Genomic DNA, 25,538 nt, shown 5'->3' with positions numbered 1-25,538 from the left:
GACTAAATGGTTGGATGTTAGCCCAACAGCGTTTCCTGTTGCTCCCTGCAATCCTTTAGTGAGCCCTACTGTCTTCATTAGGCATTGGAGTAGACTATCTGGCTCCGACCCATTGTTGCTGTTGCTGATTTGCAGCTGAAGCTAGGATGACTCTTGCTGTTGCAGTCTGTAACTTTGGAGGCTTGTCCTACTGGCAGTCATTAGTGTGTTGTTACTTGTATGCAGCCGTAATGTTTGCCAGATTCCTGCATGTGTGTCTTCTCTCTCTCTCTCTGATTTCCTGCAATTTTGGTCTTCCACTTATTGCTTTGCATTTTTCCACATAGGTGGTAAGTTGGGCATTTTTGACTTAGAATGCAGCCTCTTGCAGGTACATACTAATTGCCTGTTTCCCAACAAAGATAATGCTCAGATCCATTCTTACCATGATTCTACTAAAACAGGAAGCAAATGAGTAACAGGGCTTGTCTACACTGAGCTCTATTTGTTGCTGACATACTGATCCTAAGTGCGGACACTTTAATTTCACAATAAGCTCAACTGCTTGTACAGCCGTATTGCAGCTGCCCTACCTTCAGTTCACACTTCCCCTAACTCTTGTAGACAAACTCTTGCTTATCTATTTATTCATCCCTGTCTTGCCACATTTCATTCTCTTTGTAACTAAATTATGTTTGCTAGCTGTGTCTTGGAGATGAATGCTTGCATCTCTGCAGGGAGGTCATCACCCAGACTGTGATGCTAGGGACTTCTAAGGTATCTCTAGACTGCCAGGCACATCTTCCAGAACCTGTGCGGCACTGTGTGGAGATGCTAGCTTTGGTCCTGGGGCAAACCAGCCGTTTTTCTGCAATGCCAATTATCTCCATGGGTGACATGAGCCACACTGCTGTTGGTTTTGGTCAGCGTGGGGAAGCTGCAAACTGCTGTGTGGAGGAAACAAACAAGCAGGCTAAAGTCTGCCACAGGGAAGAAGGAAAGCATTTGCAAGTCTACTAGAACAGCTCCAGCCTGCACCCAAGACTGCAGTTGCGAGTTGTGTTCTGCAAGCTTAGCAACTAGAGAGCCAGGGTTACAGCCAGACTATGTTGTCAGGAGCCTTCCTGATGCAGGAAGCAGTGCATCTTTCTAGCGTTCCTGCCTACCTCTTTCTTCTGGTCTGCGCCGGCTGTTGGCTATGGTATCTTCCTTTGTGGCTAGATGAGGCTAACAGTCAAGGTTTGCTGGTTTTCTTTCTCTCCCTGATCATACATTACAGAAGGGAAATAGAGGATGGTGCAGTCCAAGCTGTAATATAACTATAAAATTGAATGACCTGTATTACTAACTGGTGCACTTCTTTGGGCTCCACTCCTATTTTAATTTGGGATCTTGCTTCTGACCCAAGTCACTGTTGGTGCACTAAGCTCTTCTGCTGTATTTCTGCAGCCAAGGCATACCCTTACCATGGAGAAGTCATCTTCACCCCCTTCTCCCGACTGGCAGCAGTGGCATCCCCAAAGATACGGTGGTCATCACAGGGCCTTGTCTTCCCTCTGTTTTTAACATGTTTCACAGCTCATCCCAGACTGCTTCCCTTCCTTCAGATCTCTCTGGACTCCTTTTTCACCAGCTCAGTGTTGTCATTACTGCCCTCTCACAAGGTTCCCTGCATGTCAAGCATGGGACTTTAGCACCTGAAGGCAACAGGTGACTGAGTACAGACACATTCTCTGAGGGGTGATGAAGACTGGGATCTAAGAGCAGTTTAGGGCACCTTCAAGACTCCAAATGGAGCAGTTTGGGTCCTACATGAACATGGCCATTCCTTTCCTGCTTGTGGCTCAGTTGAGCAATTTTTAGTCTGAGAATTAGACAGAAAGAGAGAAAAGAGAGCAATCCTATGAAAAAGTCCAGGCAGCCTGAGCCTGTGAATCAGAAAAGGTAATGGCTGCTTCTGGGCATCTTACTCCAATTCAGAGTAGTTGCTACTGGAGGGGAGCATTAGAAATCGTAAGAGCAAGGTCTGGAAAGGGCCTCAGTTGGCTATTTCCTTATGCCCCACAGCAGGATCTAGTAGAGCTTTTCCATCAAAGGCTGGTAGAGACTCTGGAGACATGGAGGTATAAGGCACCATGAAGATACCTGGCAACTTTATCGTCACCCTTTTCATTGCCCTCCTATATTTAGCTGGTTTTGGATGGCTGTGTGGGACTTGGGGTCCAAATGCACCTTCCCTTTTCTAACTATATTCACACAAGGATACTTGTCTCTGAAAAATCTTGGGAATGTTGTCTTAGTGCTGCCTGTGATGGGATTAAATGGGAGCAGGGAGTTGCAGTTATTTACATGCAGTTATTTATATGTTGCTTATTTACATCATTTTGGAAAGCAGCATGAATATGATGCTGTGTTTCTCTGCCATCCCTTGCAGAATATTGGGAAAAAGATGACCTGCCAAGAGTTCATTGCTAACCTCCAGGGGATGAATGATGGCAAAGACTTCCCAAAAGGGCTGTTGAAGGTAAGGAATGATCTGCAGAACACGGGTTTCACTTTTAATGAGAGATGGTTCAAAACAGAACACCCTGCTTGCATTTTCTGAATCTTAACTGTCAAACAGGACAAACGATGGGCACGTTTCGTCTCCCAGAATATATATAATATAAACAGTGTTCATTCTGCTGTTTTCCCAATTGCCTTCACTTGATTGTGATAGAGACTGAACACCAGTAGGGCCAGCTCCAGAGCTGTGTGTCTTGTAAGCTCAGACAGTCATGCCATCCCAGGGTACTGTCTCCTGATTAAAGCAGACAGAAGCAGCCAGTTGGTTCTAACTATTGAATATGTAAGGACTAATCCTGAGCTCTGCCTGTCTGGAAAGTGTGTGTATTTTTTCATCAAAGATGCTTTGGGGTTTTCACATTAGAGCAGGAGATGTAATTTGAGATTAGGATGTGTTGTCTGGCACAGGCTGCTTTGCTTCTGGTTTTGTTCATTAAGTTTGTGCCAGGAGTTAAATCTGAAGAATAGGCAAAGAGGCTGAGCAGGATGAATCTCGTTTCATTGTCAATAATAATAAGAATGTTTCGTTTCTCTTTTACCTGATTGCTGGCATGAAACCACAGTCTATCTGAATGAAGAGAGGAGCGCATACACTAGAGGGTTTTTTTGGTTTTTTTTTTTGGTAGTGGAAGTAAAAATGAGAGGTTGCTTCATCTGAGAGCTGGAGTAAATAAAAATAACTGCAGTCTCTTGTGGGTTTCGTTTCAGGCCCATTGTGCAATGTGGATGTACCTGCATAGTTACAAGTGGCAGACTTTGTTTTCCAGTATTGGTAGTTTCTTCAGTTTCTCCAGACTCCTTGGGGAGCTTTTTGTTGTGTCCTCCTGCCTCAGTTCAGAGTTAGGAATATAAACTTAACCCCCTTGTTTTTAGATTTAATGTCTTTATTTTTGAAATCTGGATACAGATTATTCATCTGTCAGCAGCAATGCTTAATTTTTTTTTTTCCCAAAGACTCTTATTTCTCAGTCTGCCACAGGGAGATGTGTTGAGATTAATTTGCAGGCTAATTACAGCTCTTATTGAAGAAACAGGTCTCCAAACTGTGTTTAAATAACTTTCTGAGTGCACTGATGAGAGAATTCCACTGGTGCTCACCTGCTCTTTGTTTTCCTGCTGACAAAATTACACGGTTGGGGCTGTATCTTGCTGTTTAGCACTGACCTGCTAATGCTGAGGCTGCCAGGCTGTTCGCCACCCCACTCAGAGTAAGGACTGGGGCTCGGGATTGTTTGGATGTAGCAGGATGGAAGAAACTTGATGTTAGTGTCCTGCCTCATTTGAGGCTTTTTGCCCCTTTTCTGCATGCTGCCCTGATGTCTGCAGACAGACGTGTGGCTCCCAGCCTCAGTCTTTTATCTGGCTTATCTGAAGATTTGCTGATGTTCTGTCCCTTGTTTTAATTTATCAGTGGAGAGGAGCGGAGTGAGTAGTAGTAATTGTTCATTTTAGTAGCTACATCACTTTGTCTGCAGCAGCCACCCTGCCACTAGATATGTGATTACAGAGACTTAGCAGAAATTAAATTTGCATTAGTCTCAATAAATCAAATTCACAGAGCCCTGCTTCAGCACCGTGCCAAAGTGCATATGGCTTGCTGGTGCATTAGCAGTGTATCTAATGAGCATTGATGAGGCTGGGAGCCATCTCCTCATGCCCTTCCCCAGCCCCTGGAGAGGAAAGACTTTCCACAGGGTGGCAGTGTCCCCCCGTGGGAGCGAAGTCCTGAGCACCCACTGGTGGGTAATGCGGAGCCGTGGGGAAGGGAGCACGCTTTTCTGCCTCTCTGGGTTCCCTGTGTTCCCCTCCTGGCTTTGCTCCACCCTGTATGAAGCTCTGCAACTCTGCTGAGCCCTGGGGCTGAGCTGTGTGGTGCTGGCGGGGAAAGAAGAGAGGAGACATCTGACCAAGCGCTTACATCTTTGCATGTAGCGTTCATCCAGGGCTTGGGAAGCTCTCTGCAGCGCTTTCCATGGACCCTCTTCACAGAGTCAAGGGTGCAAATACTGCTGGGGCTATCCATGACAGTCAGCTGACAGGCAGAAATAAAATGTTGCCTTCAGTTAGTCCCATCACCCATAGTGCTACTGAGCGCAGAGTGTGGCCCTGAGAATTTGTTTTGTCTGGATAGGAAAACAGCCTCTCAAGGAGTAGACATCAACATGTCAGGAGGGACACCTCTGTCTTCCCTGTGATCAGCCTCAGAAAACTTCCGACGTGAGATCTGATTGCCCTTTTCCCTCCGCTCCCATGAGGGAGCCATCTCTCTGTTTTATTGAATTTTTTCTCAACAATAAGGACACTTTAGTAAACACCATAAAGCCTTCATGACATGATTCTCAGTGTGTCACTGATAGAGCTTTGAGAACAGAGATTTTACTCTGACTAGAGATAGAAGTGAGAAATGCTAATATGATCTTGCTCACCTTGTGTCTTTCTGTCTTTTCATTAACACTGAAAAGAGTTTTGCTTTTTTACACTCATTTGCACAAAGATTAATCTCTTTTTCTTCTTCCTCATTCCTTTTGTCAGATCTGAGGTTGCTTTTAAAGTTGGGACCCATAAAAGCAAATATGCCAAACTGTGATTAGAAGCGTGGTGCTCTCCGTGAGATACGCTTGTAATATTCATATATTCAGTACTTTGCCAAGCAGGCAGGTATATTTACCTTCCTTTTTATTCCATAGTAGCTCCAATTTGACCATCTGTCACGCATCCCATTAATCTGCGATTGACTGCTAGTAAAGACTAGAGGTGGAGACAGTAGCCTGATTTCCAGTTATGTGCTGTCAGTGCATGCTGACCTGAGCATGGTAGTTTATACTTACTGCAGGGTTGCTGTAGTCCTTCAAACTGGGGCAAATTCCTTGTAAAGGAGGGCCAGCATTCCAAGCTATGATTCTCTTCTCTGCTGTAAATAAGGAGCATCTATCTCTGTGGGTCTGGCTGGTGTAGAAGGTGAGTCAGGTCTGTTAAATCCAGGCAGATTAACATTATTGAAAGTGAAATTTGTCAAAAGTAAGAAATCGTTTTGTAATGTCTGTCTTTTGACGCTGAGCTTTCACACTCCAAGCACAAAAATTTTATATGGTATCAAGCTGTGATCAGGCATGGTGATCCTGACTTCCAGCCTTGATCTTACACTTTCCTGTGGCAAAGGTCCCTTTGTCCTGGTAAGCTGAAGCCCTGGAAGGAGTGCTAAATACTAAGAGTTGTGACTGCCTCTGTTCTAGTTATTGCAGCAGTACTCTGCTATGGATGGGCTCAGTGCTCACTCCTAAGGCTGATGATGAATCACACAGTTACCAGCATTTACAGGTGGTGATGAGTGACAGGTTTGCTGGGACTGAGAGAGACAAAGGGACCCAGCTGCAGCACCCATGTCCTCTGAGCTGATGTACATGACACCCTGGATTAGCTGCCGCAGATGCTGCTGCGGATAGTGAGGGAAGCTGGAGGAGAGATGCGGCACCACTGTGAGTGGGAGAGAGCTGAACACATCAGAAACAGTTAAAACAACTAAGTCCAACCCGTGAGTTGTTAGCCTAAGAGAATCATGACCAGACCATTGTTCATTTATTCCTGTAGAAAGGGAGGCTAGGCCTAGGGTCTGCCTACTTGGATGGGAAACAAAATCAGTCTGGGGCAATGTCAGGAGCCTCATGACTACAGCATAGCAGCAGTTTATCTGCAGGCTAGTTCCTTCCTCCTGGGCTCACACCAGCTTTAATCTGGTACAGTGATACCATTTTCACTGATGATACTCTGCGTTACATTATGTGACCACAGCTGCCTTCAAAGCTGGGCTTCGCAAGGTTGCTCTGGAATGAGAAGAGGAGGAAATTGGCTTGGAAAGAGCCTAACTTTGGCCACGTATGCTTGCTTCATTTCCTGCAGGCAGTGCGGTCCCCATGAATGAAGTGCTGGTACAGTGCTGGCCACTGTGTCTTCCTCTTGTCACCTTGTGGCAAGGTGTGTGAGACTGCTCCAGCATGGTGGCAGTGATGAGGCCTTTCTTATGCAGGAAGAGAAAATACCTGCCCTGGCCCACAGGGAGCCTGAGTAAATGGATCCCTGCTTTTGTTAGGCGGCAGCCTGGGCATGGTACTCTGTCGTTAGAGTGTGTGCTAAGTACCACCTGCCCATATTGTGTTGCACAAGTAAAATGTCCTCTGCATCTGCAGTGTCTAAGATACCACATTTGTGGACTCAAGGACATCACCCAACCTCTGACATGGAGTCACTCTGGTAGCTGTGCTGCCCTATGACACAAGCATGGGATGAAGGGGGTCGTACCTGGCTGCATGTCTTCTGATAGGAGGTAGCAGCTCTTCGCTGACCCATCGTGCTGTCAGAGAGCCTCTCCATTACGTTAAAGGACCTGGGATGCTCTATGGGGACTTGGCTAGCGCCATTCTGGCAGGGGCTGCTGATGGAGGTAAGATGCCAGTCCTGCATAAAAGATCTGCATTTTCTCGAAGGCTGGTTTTTGGCTAGGCCTTATCTCCTGGAGAAGCACTGTAATGAAGTGACCAAATTAAGTGAGAGTTGCTGGTGCTGAACTCTTCTGAAGAAGTAGTCCTCCTTAATTTCCTAAATGATCTGAATTCTTTTTCAGGATTGCTGGAATATGCAATTTCCTGTAGAAGCTGCAAGGTAGAGTTTATCTCATTTTGCTGTCAGTTCCCTGCCCTTTAATTAACGATTTTTTTTTACACTGTCTTGCTGCTGCCTCTTTTTTTCATTTTTTTTCCATTAAATGCCCTCCAAAGCAAACACTAAATTTAAAGAGAATTACTGGTATCTTGCTCCATCCATTCCATCCATTTCAGGTATTTAGCAGAGAGAAGAGAGTGAGCATCAGGCGGCTAATTCCCCCCTCATTTACGCAGAGGAAATCACACTAATCAGACTGATGTGTACACCCTAATTGCTATCATCTGCAGTCTCTTCGCTTCTTCCATTTCATGGCTGAGGCTCCTTGGCAAGGAATTCCCACCTTCCTGCTGCTGCTGAGTGGTGAGGAGAGCTTGCGGCATCACAGCAGAAAAGCCCCAGCAAGACAGCAGGACAGCACTGGCTGCAGCAGCACCTGCAGCTGCCGGCAGAGAAGGCGGTGGAGGGGACCGAGTGTCTCTGGTCCACTAAAGAAGCCAGAGCTCTGCTCAGTTACAGAGGCTGCCTCCTTTTTTCTCCCCCAAAATGAAGTTCTTCCTGTGAAAAATATTTCTGTTGGGACGATGTTTTCTGGGGTAGCCATTTCTTATCTGTTTGAAATGAAAGATCTGTTACCGAAGCCCCTTTCAGCTGCTAGGAGACAACAGAGTGTAATCTGGCAGTTAGAATTTAGGGAACACAGGATAAAACCGTTAATCCTTGTCTGAAACAGTTGTTTGCGGAAGCATGCTTTCCTTTCACACTGCCAAGTGTCTCAGAGCCACAATGACTGAAGGGAACACCCAGCTTGTCTTCGCGCCCCTCCATACTCAGCGAGGACCTTCCTGCTGCAATAACTTATGTCTCCTTTGGCTTGCAATTTTTTGGGTGTTGTCATTTGTCCTGTCTAAGAGCAACAACCAATTAAAGCATGCCTGTGCAAAACTGCGACTTAAACCAGATTATGGTGGTGCATGTATTGCTTTGGGTCCCACGAATAATGGAGATCCCGGCAACCCCGTGTCCCATTGAAATGCAAATGTATTTTCCTTCTGCATTCCAGGAACTTGCTTCAATGCACATAAAGAGAAAAACCTGAAATCTGTGCTTCTCGCAACTCAAATAAGACCAGGTATTATGCTGAGGAAAGCAACATAAGATAATAACAAAAGCCTGATGCTCTCCACCAGCTCTGTCCCTAAGCAGGGAAAGCAGAACTTTAGAAAAGGCTTAAAATATAAAATTTTGTAATGGTGATCCAGGAATATGAATTCCTCTGGACAGTCTAGGGGTGGTACTAGCAATTGCTTATCTCACTAGGAAGCAGGCATTTCAGGATGGGGCTGTTGCTGCCCTCATGATCTGCATTTCTCCCCAACCTTTCATCTCTTTGCTTTCTGACTGTTACTCAAAAGATCTTACCTAACCCACCAGGCTTTTGTGTCAGTAAGGAGTGAAACCCAAGAAGAGTCAGCTAAGAATTTCCATTCCTATTAGCTGCAATTACATGGCTCAATACCAGGCTCCTAATGAACGTTTGGGGAGTTAATTTTCATCTCTGGGGGCAAAGTCTCCATAGTGTCTTGTCCAGGTTGATCAGGCAAGTGAATCATTTGATGTTTAGCTTCTGCAGCCTGTCAGATAGCCAAGCCTGTCAGTTGTCTCTCAGTTTAACTGAAATGCTTAGCAGCTCCTGAAGATGAACGTCACCAAACTTCCCATTTCTTGTGCTGTCACTGTGGAGGATACAGACTGGTAGTCTCCCGAAATTATGAGCTTTGCCACTTTAAAGGAGGAATTTTGGGCTCTTTTCAAGCTGGGAAATCTCTAATACAATGTCACACATGCATTTTGGTCCCTATGACATATTACACCCACCTCCATGTAGGTAGAAAACAAATTCTGAAAAACATTCTTTGATCTTCCACCCACTGATCTGCTTGAAATTTAAGTTCTGTGCTGCAACTTGAAGGAAGGAGGAGTAGGAATATAATTTATACCATACTAAAAAAATAGAGGAGAAAACATTACTTCCACTAGTTCTAGAATTATTGCTGTATATGTCTTTGTATTCCTTCCTTTTGTTTGTCACTACACTTTTCAAATGACATTGGACTATTCTTTCTCATCCAGTTACACTGTTTTCTTTCAAGTAAGAGTGCTACCTTGCTCCTGAAGTTGGATTTTTGTTTCGTTTTTTGTTTTGTTTTTTGTTTCGTTTTTTGTTTGGTTGGTTGGTTTGGTTTTTTGGGTTTTTGTTTTGCCCCCTCCTTTCCTGTCATGTTAAATGGAACATCTGGTTTCCTTCTGAGGTCATGCTTCCATGGAGGATGAAGTATTTGTAAGATGCTGGTACAAACTTGGGGCAAATCCAAGCCACTTATTTTCTGCTCTGCTGACAGTTGGGTTCTAGCAGAAGTCATGAAGATTAGAAAGGATTTCTCCTTCTTTTGCGGCAAGACAGCTGGACGTCACGCCATAGGTACATGCATTTGTGGAGGAAGGGGATGTCAAAGATTATGCCTACTTTCCCTCCATGGTGCAACACTCAGGTGACACCCGTGTAAAACCTGTGTGGTTCTCAGAGTAGCCTTGATTCCCTTTCCCCTCTCCCCCTTTCCACCTGAATTTTACATGCCCTTTTGGCCCCTCCTTCCTCCCTTTCCCCTCACTTTTCACAGAATCACAGAATCACAGAATGTTAGGGATTGGAAGTGACCTCAAAAGATCATCTAGTCCAATCCCCCTGCCGGAGCAGGAACACCCAGATGAGGTTACACAGGAAGGTGTCCAGGTGGGTTTTGAATGTCTCCAGAGAAGGAGACTCCACAACCCCCCTGGGCAGCCTGTTCCAGTGTTCTGTTACCCTCACTGAGAAGAAGTTTCTCCTCAAAATTAAGAGGAACCTCCTGTGTTCCAGTTTGTACCCATTGCCCCTTGTCTTGTCATTGGTTGTCACCGAGAAGAGCCTGGTTCTATCCTCGTGACACTCACCCTTTATATATTTATAAACATTAATGAAGTCACCCCTCAGTCTCCTCCAAGCTAAAGAGCCCCAGCTCCCTCAGCCTTCCCTCAGGAGGGAGATGCTCCACTCCATCATCTTTGTGGCCCTGCGCTGGACTCTCTCCAGCAGTTCCCTGTCCTTCTTGAACTGAGGGGCCCAGAACAATATTCCAGATGAGGTCTCACCAGGGCAGAGTAGAGGGGGAGGAGAACCTCTCTGGACCACCCCCCTTCTAATACACCCCAGGATGCCATTGGCCTTCTTGGCCACAAGGGCACAGTGCTGGCTCATGGTCATCCTGCTGACCACCAGGACCCCTGGGTCCCTTTCCCCTACACTACTCTCTAATAGGTCATTCCCCAACCTATACTGGAACCTGGGGTTGTTGCTGCCCAGATGTAAGACTCTACACTTGCCCTTGTTACCTTTCATGAAATTTTTCCCTGCCCAACTCCCCAGCCTGTCCAGGTCTCACTGGATGGCAGCACAGCCTTCTGGTGTGTCAGCCACTCCTCCCAGTTTGGTGTCCCTCCCCTCTTCCCCCTCTTTTCCCTTCTCCCCTTTTTCTTTTCCCCCCTTTTCCTTCCCCCTCCTTTTACTTTCCCCGCCTTTTCCTTTTTGTTGTTATTGTGTTTGCTGTCTGAATCAGAGGGAAACATTGACGGGTGGTTCTTTTTCTTTTTTTATGCACATCTCTGGGGGAGTGCTGGGTGACGAGGGGTTTATTTCAGTATTGTCTCTAAGCATACTCGCTGCAGGGACAGAGGCAGCGGTTCTTTGCAGCTGACTTTGAGAATAGAGTTTGTAGGCTTTGCACAAGTGTTTGGTTCAACTCCATGTGGGTTTCTGTCACAGTCATGCCAAATTTTAGGGGTTTGGTGCTTTTATAGATTTGTTCAAGATGCTGCTGTTTTCTGTAGCTACATTTGGCAGCTTTAACTTAAGGAACTGTGTTAAGGTCTGTGTTAGTTAGTGCCTAATGTATGGCTGACTTAATTCTGTCAGCTCTGTTGACAATAGGCAATAGTTCCTAAAAGGAGGAATGCTAGAGGAGAAACTTCTTTCCCTGGAGACTGTGGTGCTTTGCCAGGAAAGGCGACAGCTAGCGTGTGATACAGAGCTGTTTTCAGAGATGCTGCGGGGAAGATGAAGGTGGGTAGTGGCAGCTCTTCACTTGCAATTCTACAGGAGAACAGGGCATGCTTTCTCAGCATCCCTGTTATTATCAAAGAGCTTGTTTTCATTAACCATGTTCTCCCACCATTCTCAGCAGGACACTTACCTTAGGAGTGGTTTCTTTTGGCTCAAGATACAGCATGGATCCGAGAGATACAGTGATGCAAGGATTGGTTTGGTTTTCCACCAGCCTTGTCACACTGCTCACCAGTTTTGTCACACTGCGCATTTTTAGGGGTTTACTGATGTAAAAAAGTCAGAAGTAAAGACTTGTGTCAGTGACCACAAGCCAGCTGGTTGTGGACATGCTTTTACCCTGCTTCTCATGTAAAGTAAAAAATACTGACTTCAGTTGCCCTCATGGGGTGTTAAGGAAGTTTCTGTTCCCTAACATGGGGTCATAGGAGCAATGCTTATGTTTTCCTGGTACTATGAGTTGATGTACTTTGCTTCATGGTCGAGATCATCGAAAAGCACATGTTTATGCAGCTACAGTATCTAGTTGACATGGGACAGCTTTCCATGGTAAGGATTGCTTTCCACGTTGTAAGAGAAATCAGTCATCCCCAGGGATTCCTTCAGAGCCTATAGCACAAGTGTATGTACTACAATATAAACCATAAGAAAAGGAAAGATTCTTTTTCAAGGACATCAACAGGTGTTTTTTGTTGGCAAATTCAGATTGGAATAAACCCCAGCATCTCTGTAAATGTCTGGTAACAATGTACTGTAGTTGGTGGAGAACAGGAGTCTTTCATGGGGAAAACTAGGTGGATAATTTTGGTTGATAATTTTGGTTAATAATTTTGAAATTTTCTGTCAATATCTGACATTCTCCCTCCACGCTTGCTGTTACCCTGTTAGGGTTCCTGTTGACCTGTTTGTTTATGCATGTAGAAGTGAAGTGGTTGCTCTAGTTTTTCTGCTGTTCACAGTGATGGCAGTTGGAGGCATTTAAATTTAGTCTTGATTGCCTGGAGACCTCAGAAATCATTATCTTAATATCATGGGAATGTCGGTTCAATAATGTTACTGTTGATCAGTTGTTGAGCTCTAGTTCTGTAGCCATTGTGTATGTGTAGCTTATCCAGCAGGATTAACTTTCCTGTGCATGTCCATCTTAGGGAGAATTAAAAAACAAGGATGAAGGAAGAAGGAAAGCAATTATATGAAATATTTAATGTTGTTTATTTAACAAACAGTATTTAATAGCAGCATTAAATAGTGACACTTTCCTGTGCTACTCAATGTGTTACTGGATCTTGAGAGTATATTTTAGGTAGTTTGTGTGTGTGTTTATGTATTCTGTTGGCTTTTGTTGGTGGTATTTTTGTCACTGGGATCAGGCTTAAATGATGCTAATGGATTCTTGAGGCTTTGTGTGAGGACATCAGATTCCTCAGATACAATAATGTGGTGTTTGGGTTTGATGCCTAAAAGCCAGTAATGAATTTCACTTTGAATTCCACAGTTTTTCTTGTTGTGTTGTTGATTTGCTGAAATGATGTTAGGAGAACCAGGCAAGGACTGAGTATATTTGGCTTCCCAGGGAAATTTGACTGGTGGGAGGAAGAGATGGGAAGGAGGTCATTGCACAGTAGGTTGGAATGGCAGCCTGATTCCTCTATGGGCGATATAGTCTGCTGTAGTGCCTGTGACAGATGGAAAGCTTTTAGGTGGCTTTAAAAGGATGAGATGAAGGAATAGTAGGGACTCTGGTTTTCCCCTCCTGTATCTGTTTTGGCCCAAAGTTTCAAATTCTCTTTCTGGTTCATGGTTTGCTCCTTAGAGGTGCTGATGGGGAAGGTCCATTAATATGGTGACCATCCTTTTGGTCATGCCAGTGGTGTCACTGGGCTGTTCAGACCAAATACTTACTGAATATCTGCATTCTGCCCCTTCCCACCACCTCTTTGCTGACCTCTCTCATCAAGGGAAAGGTCGTGTCTTCTCAACACACCTAGAGGGTTCCCTTGGTGTGGACAACTTTTTTTTTCTGGTTTTGCACAGCCATTTCAGCTGCTGTTTAAAAAAATCCCTTCTGTCCCTCTATTTATGTTCACAACTCACTTCTCCTTTAGAAATCCCCGTTGCTCAGTTACAGACAGAAATCAATCCTGCGCGCATGCTAGTTTCTGAAATGGTGGGACTTCTCTAATGTTGAAGAGTAGTCTTTCCCCAGAAGAAAACAGTCACCGTGTACGAAAGGCTACTGGCTCAGTCAGGACTACAAGATTGTATTATCACTTGCAGATGAAAATCAGGGGCACTGATGAAATTTGAGCTGAAGATGTATAAGGCTTCAAAAACATGATCTCATGAGGCTCTCTCTGAGAGTGTGAGCTAAGAAGTACTTTCCATACTCCACTGGAAAAAAAAAAATGAACAAGATGCAGCTCGGCATTTTGAACTGCTGGTTGGTTAGAGCTGAACCAGACCTGTTCCCTTGTGAATAAAGGTTCCTGTCCTGTCTGAGGATCTGCTAACCTCAGTTTAGAGGGTGCTAGGTGGAGAACTGCTGCACTTAGGCAGCAGTGATGGTGCTGTGCTGTGGGCAACAGAAGAGAAATGCTTCAGTGATTCAGTCTAGCTTGTGTTTAATAATAAAAATTGCTCTGTGTAATTCACTTTGGCCTAGGTTTGCATGTGATATTTAGGGAATATATTTTTTTCAGATGTGTTGAGCGTGCTTGGGGAGGCGGCCTTATAAATCTGAGAGCAAGAATAATCTGCTAGGCGGGGGGCTGCTAGGATAGCGGGTGATTTGTGGCCATTTACGTAGCACGTCGACCTGCTGCTTAGCTCATCTGGAGCTGTTTGATTGCAGCGAAAATTTCCTCTAAGAAGAGATTTTCTTTGAAAAGTTTTTCCAGTAGCATTGAATAATTTCAGATGGGTTAAGTAACATAAAACCTTTCCTGGGAAGTGGCACAAGTAACTTAGAGTGTGCAATTGCTTGTTGCTAGGGAAAAGGGGGATCCTCTGTACCTTCAGGTACCCCCTAGAAATAACAGGTTTGTGTAAGGCTGGACCACATCTGGGATTTGATCTTAATGCGTGAGGCAGGGGTGCACTTGCTAGACCTGACTGCTGTGGAAATGAATATGCATTTTGCTTGTTTGCCGGGCGGAAAGAAGTCTGTACCTCAAGGACAGACAAGAGGCAGGATATGTGGGGAATCAGAAGTTTCTCACCCCAGGGACAGTGTTTACATTTATATTTAGGTTCCCTTTTCCCTGTTTCACTGACCATTGTCCTTTAGCATGGTCTGTACCTGTTGTAATCTGTGGGAAGGATTTGCACCTGTAGCATCCTTGGAGATGACACAAGCGAAGGGTGACTGCTGACCGAGGGGCTGGTACAGAATAGAGAGGCAGCAGTGTCTTTTATGAGCAGAAAAGCACCTAGGACCCTCATGTAGCTGTCTAGCCATTTGTTTGCTAAGGATGTAAATCCTTGATTGCAAGAGACTGGAAAGGTGTAACCAGGGGAAGAACCTACTAAATTCATCTGCTTCTTATCTACTCCTGGATGCAGTCGCACCTGTGACATAGGGTGAACAAGCTCTTGCTCTGCCTCCACATGGCTCGGCTGACACTGAACAGGACTCAGGTGTGAGTGAGGGCTGGAGCCCCTTCACCCAGCTTTCAGCTGCCTTATGTGTTTCAGCTGCACTGGATGTTCACTTTGGCGTGCCACAGCAGCGAGCCCTCATCCCTGCCTTTTCCATAGACTTGCAGCTCCCTGTGTGTCATTTTGGGCGTGGGAGAAGAGGGTCTCATGTCCTCCCAGACTGCAACCCCGCTGCTGCTGGCCTTGTCCTGCCTGGCGGGCTTGCAGCATAGGGCAGGTTGCCGAACATGGTGTTAGCCCATGGCGAGGTCCCCATACCACACAGTCTTCCACCTCCTTGTGGTCCCTTAGCACAAGCTGTTTTCCTCCTCTGAGTTGGGGACGATGTCCCCTTCATCCACTTCTGCCTTGGCACTTGCACAAGCTGCTCCACCTGCCCCAGTGTGTGCCCACAGCTGCCATGACCCCATGCTGAGCAGAGCTGAGCGCTCTCTCTCTCTCATCGGAGCAGGTTGCCATGGCAATGCACAGTCTGCTGCGCTCTGGGTCTCCAGGAGCCAGAAATGATGGTGCTTTTGCAACATTGAGGTAAACAGCTCCCTTTTCCCTCATATAGCATATCCACCCCTGGTAAGAGCCCAGCTGCCCTTGGCACCGGCCGCCCCTCACCCCCTGCATGGGGGAGGGCGGCTCCAGGCACCAGGAGTGTGCCTGACCCACGAGGCCAGGCTCGCATGAGTTGCAGCAGTGCCTCCCGCCTGCGTGGGCACGTCAGTGGCCCTCCTGTCGCTGGGTGATGTGGGTTTCACTTCAGGGGAGGAACAAGGTGCTGCTGGCGGGGCCGGCTGCCAGGCCATGCGGCTTGCGCGCGGAGGGCCTGACTACAGCCCTCCTGGGTGCCGAAGCTGCAGATGGGTCCCCAGCTGTGTGCTCACAGCTCTTCCACTGGTTTACACTGGTCATCTTGGGAAAGTAATCTCTCTTCCCGTAAGCCCCTTTTTGAGTGTGAAGGTGTGAAAGTCTTGCTCTCCTTTGCCCCTGGAAAGGCACCCCAAGGACTCTGGCTAATGAGTGCAAATGCTTAGAGTTGTGGAAATTTGCTGGGGCATCTCTCTGGGGCTTGCTATGACTTTGTTCTGGTGCTGCAGGCTTTCACTCGTTTCTCCAGTGCTTTGGGAATCCATCGGTATTTCTCACATCCAGAAGCCTGTAGCTGGCAGGTGATTGAAGACTCTTTCTACAGTGTCCTTTGTTATTGCAGTCAGTAATGAGCATGGCAGACTGTTGCAGGCAGGGAAGTGTGGCTGTGTGAACTGAAAATGGATCTCTTGCTTGATCTGCTGGCATTTGTTCCAGCATCTTTCTCTCCACCTCTCTCTCTCTCTCGCTGTTGATGTGTGTATGAAGGGGGAGTTGATGCTGGAGAGGGGAGTGGAGCAGGGGAGGAGTTTCTATCAGCCTGTTCTTTTTTTTTTTTTTTCTTTTTTTTTCTTTTTTTTCACCCTGTCCAGTGACGTGAGCAATGCCTGGAACAATCAGGCTGGCTTGAAACAGTGTGCCTGAAGATGCTGGAGAAAACAGCCTAGTGCGCTTTAAGCAAACACTGATTGCTTGAGCCTGGGCTCTCCAGACATAACCTTTTCCAATTCCTCTGCAGGGGATTGGGAAGTGCCCTTAGCTTTCTTCTTCCCCATCCCGTACACTCATTTTTGGAAATGATTGGAGTTAACAGTGTTCAGAGCACCAGCAAAGTCCGGGTGAGAGCCACAGGTTCGGTGAAGTACTCCCGAGAAGAATCTCTCTGGCGGCAGTCCCATCGGTCAAAATCTATGAAAATCTCCAATTCCTCTGAGTTTTCTACTAAAGAAAGCAAGGTAAATAACCAAATATTCATTGTGTTTCTCTTGGATAGGAGTGAAGGTGGTGGTGTTGAAAAGGTTACGCTCTGCAGGAATTAAGGGCTCTGGATGGTCTGCAGTGATCCCACAATTGTTGTCAGGTCAGAAAAAAATCTCTAGGTTTGAGGAGAGACTTGAAGGAAAAAGGCCTGGTGTATAATAGTGATTGAGTCTTGTCACTAAGCTTGGCGCAATAGGAAACAGTGAAAACTTGCTAGTGAGAATGCTAATTGGAGCTCTGCTCTTGGGAAAGGTGCTGGAGTTGGCAAGTGATGTCCTTGGGATTATCTGTTTAATGGGAATGATTTTCTGTAGAATTTTTTTTTTCTTCTCCTCTACAGTTCTGTCGTTTAGTAGGTGTGGATGCTAGGTAAACATTGTTTTGCATGCATAATTAAATATTGCTGTCGGGTATTTATTAGGAAGGCATGAATTGTGTGTTTATAGGAATACTTTAGTGTATTGTAGCGGTTGATAGTGCAGGCTATGGCCAGCTGCTACAGTGGCTGTGTGCAGCATCTTTTCTTCCAGCCCAGCCCAGTTGATCGGTTCCTAGGCAAACAACCCCCCCTCCATGCAGTATCTCTTCTTTCCTCATTCCTCCCTCCTGCTCAATAACTGAGAGGCACCTGGGAACCCATGGCAAGACCTTTAATAGCTGTCTCCCTCGCAAAGGTACTCTGTGTCTCCAAGGGTTGGATGAACTTTACGCAGTGACCAAATATGCCTGGAATTTCATTCCTGCTGCAAATTGATTCTGCCTTGGGATTAGAAGATGTAACCATTTGCAAAGGTGTGTTGAATGAGGCTAAAATATTTCAGAGCATCAGCCACAGGCATTTAACCTTGTCTTGTGGCTATGTGAATGCAAACAAGCAGACACATGCATGGATGTTCCTATACTGTCCCCTCCCTGAATCTCATTTATCCTGAGGGATCTGCTGTGGTGAAAAGATCCTAATGCTGCACAGTAGTTCCTAGTAGTTTCTGTCTCCCGGATTACAGGTCGTATGTTATTTCAGGGCCTCAGCTGCAGAGCTTTAATCACAGAGTAATACAAATAGAAATAAATACATTATTTTATTCTTGCCTTATTGACCATAACTAAGAAATAGCATACTGCTAAGGTTATTGCAAGGCAATAGCATGACCACTGTTCTCGAGCTGTTGCTGATGCAGTATCTGCTACTCCAGCAAATGCCAAAGTAAAAGCTGTGTCTTGCAGGTGCTCTGGGATCCTGCTCTTGTGATCACTTTCACCCTAGGCATGGGAATAATTGCATGGTATTCAGTGGGAGGATTTATGTGGAAAGACTCTGAAGATGGTGGAAAGTTGGGTCTTTTGACATTGGGTGCATTGCTTAATCTCTCTACCTCTGTCCTCTCTCCAGGCTTTGTGTCCACGGTGTAATGTCCTCAGTGCAGGGACTTTCTCCCAGGGATGGTGTCTGACACAATTAGTTAGCTACTGCAGTAATGAATGCACTGTGTTCATCCCTCTGTGGGATTCACATTTCTGCCTCCTGAGTGCTGTAGGTTGTTATGTGAGAGATAGGTACCCACTTCTTCTCCTGCCTAGCTCAGTGAGTTGGCCCTACTCTTTCCATATGCCTCTTCCCCCTTCTGCTTTTTGTCTGCCTGTCCTATTTTGCTAAGATGTCAATGATTTAGAGAACTGACTTATATTTGAGCTTTATGTCTTCCGTACTGTTGTGTTGGTGGAAGGGACCTGGAAGTAGTTGCCGATGTGTAGTGTAGCAAAAGAGGTCTTTTTATGAGTGTAAGTCTGTGTGTGTGCTTACACATCACCTCTCATGAAATGTCTTCAGTTCTAGTCTGGGCGTTCTGAACAGTGGTGTTGTGTAGATCCCCTCAGTCTCAAGCAGGACTTGATTTATAGACTTGGCCTCTTCCATATTTCTGTGGGTGTGTTTCCACCTTTGTGTTTGGACTACCTTGTATATTGTCTGCTCCCCATACAAAATAATTGCAATGCTCAAGACCTGTTTCTGTGACCGCTTCAGCTGACTTAGGGCAGGAGACAGATTTAACCTATTTGTGCCTCAGAAATGTACTTTGCACTTAGTGTGACTTGGCCGATTTTGCTGAGCTAGACAGTATTATATACCCTCATGCTCTAGAGAGTATGAACAAAGCACCAACATGGTGCCTGCATATGAGGTCTGCCTGCTGCCAGCATCAAACAAGCTAGGTTGCCCAAGGACCTGTCTTCTTGAAAAACATCAGATAGTGCTTCTGTGCAGACATATACACACATGCACCTGTACGTACACGGGCTCCACCATGTGATGCATCTTGGGTGTGTATTACAGGCAGGTATCACAGCCTCAGGCCAGCAGGAGAACCTGTGAAAAGGATACTGTGAATTGTTGTACCGTTGTTCCCTGTAGAATAGGCTCAAACTCAGGCTGCATGCAAGGTGAGTCAGAGGACCTTAGGGTTGTCTGTGTGACCCAGCCTGGTCAGCAGTCTCTCCTCTTGACAAACTGTTTTCCTGCAGCTGTGGAGTGAACTGCACAGTGCCCATGCCTGTCCTGCCTGCAGATGCACAGGGCCAATAAAACAATTCCTGAAATAGGCTGTGTAGGTGCTCCACTGTCAAGAAACACTTCTCTAGCCTTTTCTCTCTTCACCTGTAATAATTCAGTATGCTGCACTGAATGCAGCTATCACCAATAGCACTGATGCAACACCCCAGCAAGTACAGAACAAATCTTACCTAGCAAACTGCATGTATCAGTTTTACAGAGGATGCATTTCTTGTGTGGCATTAATTTGTTGGCTCTCAGGAGCCCCAGCTAACCATTGTTTTCTGTTTCATGATGATATATCTGGCACAATCTTTTTTCTTTCTCCCCCTCCCCCCTTCTCCATACAAACCAGATTTTTAACAGAGGAGTTTCTCTTAGAAATGTTCTCCTCCAGTTGGTGACGCACTTGAAATTCCCTGGGTGAAATGATCTCCTTTCCTTCCCCCTAAAACATTCCTATCAACCCTATCTCCACCCACACCAAAACAACATTCATCGGATCCATATGCTGCTGAACAGCTCTGTGCTGTTTTATGAATAATGTATGCTGGCTTGTTAGAATAACATTTGTTGTACAAACCAGTGGAATTTGAAATTGAGAGTGATATTAGCAGATATGCCATGCCACTAACCCATGAGCTTCTTGGGGTGCTACCCTGGCATCCTTGCTGCATCCTTGTCAGAAGGAGCAAAATGTGTGAGACGTGAGGGGCATGCCTATTTTGAGCCTGTCAAAGAGCTACAAGCACCCAGTGATCAGAGCCCCTATCCTGGCCTCAGCAGGTGTTACAGATCCTGTGCGTAAGGACCGGAGAAAATTTCAAGATCTGGATTTTGGGGGAGGGTGGCAAATAGGAGATGGTGAAATAGTGTGTATGTGCATGCAAGCAAGAGTTCTTGGGGAGGGTCAGCCTTCACGTAATCACCTAAAAAGCAAAGCAGCAGTGGTGTGTCACACCCCGTCTAAAGCTGGCAGAAGGCGAAGACACAGAGACACACCCTGCTCCAAAGAATGCATTAACACCTGTTGGAACTGCATGCCGATACCTGCGATGTCTGGTATCTGTTGCGTCCGTAACCTGTTTTATTTTATTTTTGTAAGATTCTGCTCTTTTTGTTGTTTTTCCTACTAATAAAACCCATATGGTGGGAGCTGGGGCTGGTGCCTGGCTGACTGCCGTGGTCCCAAAGGCAGAGCTAGTGGACCAGTGCTGAATGACTGGGAGAGATGCTGAACTTCTGATCGAATACTTCTGACTGCAATGACTGAGCATGTCTTTGCCCAGAGATGTGACTGGGGCTTCCTTGGCTGCCTGGGATTGACTGTTCTGCTACCAGCTGGAGGTGAAGAAGAAATGTCCTTAGGCAGGGCTTATTCTGACAGTAGCTGCAGGGATGTGGGTCAGAGAGAACAAGTGCATCCCTGTCCTGGGGCCTGCAGAAGCCACCCAGGGTGTCTCCTATGATGGTCAGATGGTCCTTCCCCTAATGATGACTTCAGAAATGAGGCTGGAACTGGGTGTGAGCAGAGAACCAGGGAAACAAAAACTGGAAAAGTCTGGGTCAACCCTGCTAGCTCTCTGAGTTTGGTTTTGATTTTCCCTGTTTACCTGTTCAGGGCAGGCATTTCTGGCTCCTTCTCTTTTGTGCATAGGGCAGATGTAAGAAATACCTGTGGTAGATTTCTTTCCCTCCTGGCAGGCTTTTATGTTGCCTTTCGAGGGAGAGGTTTGCACAGTGTCCCGGGACCTCTTCAGCATCTTGCATCCTGCTGGCCAGGCTTTGGGACCCTGTGTCCCCTTGTTACCTAGAGGATTTACAGAGATGAGTATCGAGGTAGTTCATTATGTCTTTGTCCCTGTGTGCACACCTGGTTGTGCCTTTTGTTCGCCGCTTCTGCATGCAGCGGCTTACTCACAGCATAGTCGTCAGGTGCCTAGGGCAGCCCATTTAAATGGGTCCAATGGTTCATGCATGTGACAAGGTTTTGAGGGAGGTGAGGATAGTGAGTGACCTTTATTTCTCGGCAGCTTTGTAAAATAAACAGAAGTTTTCAGAAGCACTCCCTGCATAGTTTTGATTCTCTTCTCAATTGGAATAAAAGTACCAGCTGGTGAGACTTTATGAAATCTGGATTTTTAGTTGACCTGTCTGCTTACCAAAGGGAAAATGGGGATGGAGTTCAGCAGCTTCTAACAGAGTTACAGGCTTCCACTTAAAAATCGAAGAGTAAGTTTCTTGCCTAGTTTGTGAACAAAGACAAACAAATCCCACCAACACATAACAAATTGCATTGTTTTTTTTTACGCTGCAGTCTGCTAAGGGTCAGGTCAGAGCTGTAGGAAAGAGCATTGGAGTTAAAAAAAAGAAGGTGTCTAGGATGTAACCTTCTGTTTTATGCAGCAGTTTATTTCTTTTATTCTCCCTTCAAAACTGCATTTGTTTCTCCAGGGAGCTTAGAGCAGTGCTGGGCCTCAGGCGTGGTGGACCCAGAGATCAGCAATTCTCAGAAAGGGGAAAGCTGTAGGGAGTAGGTTTTTGTAGTCTGGGTAATACGGCTTAAGAGTTGAAGCAGTGAAGTCGGACACTGCTGAGTAGTCTGTATCTGGGACTTTGGATCCTGTCTACAATAGCCTTGGGTGCCAAGAGAGATAGAAAGTCTCCCCCCTTTTCAAGTGGTATTGGTCCAGTTTGGAAGATGAGACCCGTTCAGTATCATTCTGGCATTCCCTGCTGTTGTCCAGCCTCCAGTTTTCTGGCTTAGATAGCAAGTTTGCCAAGCACTTCCAAGGCTAGCAGGTAAGAAGCCGTGACTGTTGTCAGACTGTAAGAGCACTTTAAATCAGAGCTTTTTTTTTTTTTTTTTCGCAGAGAGAAAGCATGAGTTAGTAAAACCTGTACTTGCAGCTAGTTAAGTACAGTGAAAGTCATGTCCCCACTGTAATCTCTGATCAGCCTTGTTGCATTTTAGTGAAGCATTTAAGTGCTTGTCTACAAGTTTGTTTGATTTAATCATACTCTGGAGAAATGTCTGCTGAAAAGAGCTGCTATCTGAATCAGGGCCTTGGGAAACAGCCATGAAATAAATGATAGAGCAGGTGCTGGGCTGTACATGTCTGCTACTGATTGCAAAACATGGGAGTATGAAATTTTTTTTCTCCAGATCATGCAAGAGCCCAGTAGACATCAGGAAAAGTTAAAGCGTAAATTGCTTTGGAGGAGGAACATAAAGCAGCTCTAACAGGCTGGTGAGTCCGGCGGTGAGTGCGCAGCTGTCTCTGCCAGAGAGGTGGGTCGGGGGGCAGGCAGGAGAACTCGTGTATTTCAGTCCCTTGAGAAGTCTGCTCGCTGAGGTCTCACTGAACATGCTTGGCAGACACACTGAACATGCCCTGTGTACAGCTGTCCGGGCTGTGGATCCTCTCTATGGTTTTGTTTCATTTTTGTAAATAGCAGAGATGTTCTGAGAGGCTGTATTTGATGCTCCATGGGGGACACTGTGTCCTTCCTCTGATGTGTGCCATATGACTGTTAACTCCCGAAAGAAGAAAGATGGAGTCTTGCTCATTAGTAAAGATCAGGACAAAAACGTCACTTTCCACAAGGCAAAAGCCTGGGGCATTTGTTGTTCCCACACCAATCTGGAGTGCTGCTTTTGTGTGTTCTGCTCTTTGGCTGTAGTGATCTCATGAATCTTCCTTAGCAGCACAATCCTGTAAAAAACAGTACTGCACAGGCCAGGTATTCATTTTTCAGAGGTTGTGACCCAATTTTGTAGTCATTTGGGCCAGAGAACAGCAAAGGCATTTCTCATGCCCCAGGCCAGGTTTTTGCTGCATTTCAAAAGCTCATCCAACCAGCTAGGGAAAAAAAAAATACTGCTTCTGAAAAAATGGGGAGGCAACTGGTGAAAAAAGTGCAGCCTCTTTGTCTTATATTTGGAAGTAGTTGCCTGGCTCAACATGTAAGTGAATATTTTAACAACAGAAAGAAAAGGACAAGTCAAAGAATAAGAGGGGGACTTAGGTCAAATAGTTAGAAACATAGTGTCTTCTAATGGAAAATATTGGTTGTTCCCAGGGAATCAGTGTCAGCATCAGCTTGTGCAGAAAAATGGAGATGCATATGATTCTGCTGGACTGCTGGCTGCATGGTAGAAGAAATGTTAGCCCTTTTGCTACTTTCTTCCTGCAGGGTGGTCTTAAAAGCTCTTGATAGGTCTCACCTGAAAGTTAAGTGAAATGCCTGCAAACTGACAGTAATACACTTTCCTTCACCATTGCTGCCTTGCCTGTGGATCAGAGCTCCTTGTATGGATTTGGAGAAGATGAGATATAGTGAAATAGACAGTGAAAACTCCAGAGTTGGAAATATTTAATCATATTGCTGTGAGTAGCACAGCAAAGCTCTGTTACTGGTCGGGACCTCTGTCTCGTAGCTTAGTATAAGTAGAGTGTAAGATGGTTCCTCCTGATGGTCCTATGTTTTCTGTTGCTCTGAGAAACCTACTTTCACAGTGCAGCGTGACTAAAAGTTGCTGCATGTGTAATGTCAGCGTGAGGCAAGTTGTACCAGTATGTTTGACCTGCTTGTGCATGGTTCAGTTGAGCCAGAATTTCACAGAGCTGAGTATTAACCATCTTCAAATAGACCATGCAAGATTCAGAAAGGAGCCAGTGGATCACAGGATGAGCAGTGGGATGTGCTCATGGGATTCTCATTGCAAGTTTGGCTGTGGCATATGCACAAGACTAGCCTTAACTCTTCAGTTTTCAGAATTATTTTTGGTTTTGGGTCAGAGCTAGGGCTATTTAAATGCTAATATTTCTGTTAAGCATGTCATAGTTATTATAGTATGTGATTTTCAGGCTTGTTCATACTTGACGTGCTACTTTTTGGTAATCATGTGCATCAACAGTTCTACACGTTAACATATTTTGAAGCTGTGTAGGAGTTATGTGCCAGAGGGAGTAAATCTAGCTATGTATATAAGGTAAATTACAAATATGGATTATAAGTGTGAGAATCAGGGACATTCCATACCAAAATACTTCACTTGAGTCAAGTGGCCTATTTGAAGAACACCATTAGCTTGTAGTAATAGCAGGCAATTATCCATTGTATGCATCAGCTACTGGAGGGCTGAAATCAGACATGCTTATCCAAGTGATGTACCTACTCCCTCTCATAACAAATCCATCCTAGCTGTCTGATATACACCCAGGCTTAAGTCAACCTCCAGACCCTTTTCTTTGCAGGCTGATATCAACAACAGAATTGTGATCTTTGGTGTCAAACCTACTGGCGTCTTTCCTATGAATTGAAAGAAGTCATGATATTAGGAAGCAGCAGTTGAATACATTGATCCTCAAGCAGAAAACTGCTTATCATTTGTTTTCTGTTTTGCACTTGGAATGGAATGTATTTATGTTTGGATCTGTGAGTGGGAATACATTCAGGTGTCTATGAGGCTCAGGGGCTTTGGATAGCTATTCTGGTGTAGTTTTACAGGTAAGCTCATATGGCCCCATTAAAGTCAGTGACAAAAAAAATCTCACTGACTGTCAGGAATTAAATTGGACCTTGAATTTCAAGGCTGTAATCTTGTGTCTATTGCAGACTTACCAGTGTTATTTAAAATAAATAAAATAAAAACAAACCACAAAACCCAAAAACCTGCTTGCGAAAATGACTGTAATCTCAACCACTGCATTCTGATGTTTTTTTCTTAGATGAGATTTCTGCTCAAGGCTTTCCTGTTACCATGAGCAGATATGGTACTTCCTTGATCAGAAACAGCTCACTTGCTAGTATTGGTTACGTGGTTTTCCTCAGCATATATACGTATGTGTAGCAGAGGTCAAACAATAAACCCATCTCATTTCTCTTCCTTTGCAGGCCCTCTACAATTCAATCAAGAATGAGAAGCTGGAATGGGCAGTGTAAGTATACTGTGTAGAAATTAGGAGTTTAGAAATTGTACCTGTGTAGTAATCTGTTTATAGGTCCTATGTCACCGTCTGAGCAGGCTCCAAAGCCTGTAGAAGACAGCCAGTGTACGTAATGCGTTTACTTTTCTCTTAGTGAATGACCTGGCAATACTGCCTCATCTGTTTCTCCAGCAAGGAGAGT

The 25,538-nt window shown here is 45.3% G+C and overlaps 1 protein-coding gene across 5 annotated transcripts in view; it reads left to right on the top strand.

Annotated features, from left to right (window-relative positions):
• The window catches only part of PSD3 (pleckstrin and Sec7 domain containing 3), a 118,062-nt gene that overhangs the window by 50,957 nt on the left and 41,567 nt on the right, over window positions 1–25,538 (top strand). For 3 of the 5 annotated variants that reach the window (XM_065657917.1, XM_065657915.1, XM_065657916.1), the window contains 2 exons: window positions 2,414–2,503; window positions 25,305–25,348. In XM_065657917.1, coding sequence (XP_065513989.1) covers window positions 2,414–2,503; window positions 25,305–25,348 — 134 coding nt within the window. Of the gene's footprint in view, window positions 1–2,413; window positions 2,504–7,162; window positions 7,201–8,263; window positions 8,323–25,304; window positions 25,349–25,538 lie in introns of those variants that run through there. The other 2 variants (XM_065657918.1, XM_065657920.1) reach the window with 2 other exon arrangements.

This window comes from Caloenas nicobarica, chromosome Z (assembly GCF_036013445.1).
Source record: "Caloenas nicobarica isolate bCalNic1 chromosome Z, bCalNic1.hap1, whole genome shotgun sequence".
Taxonomy (NCBI): domain Eukaryota; kingdom Metazoa; phylum Chordata; class Aves; order Columbiformes; family Columbidae; genus Caloenas; species Caloenas nicobarica.
The sequence above is the reverse complement of the archived record's forward strand: the minus strand, read 5'-3'. Positions and strand labels throughout refer to the sequence as shown.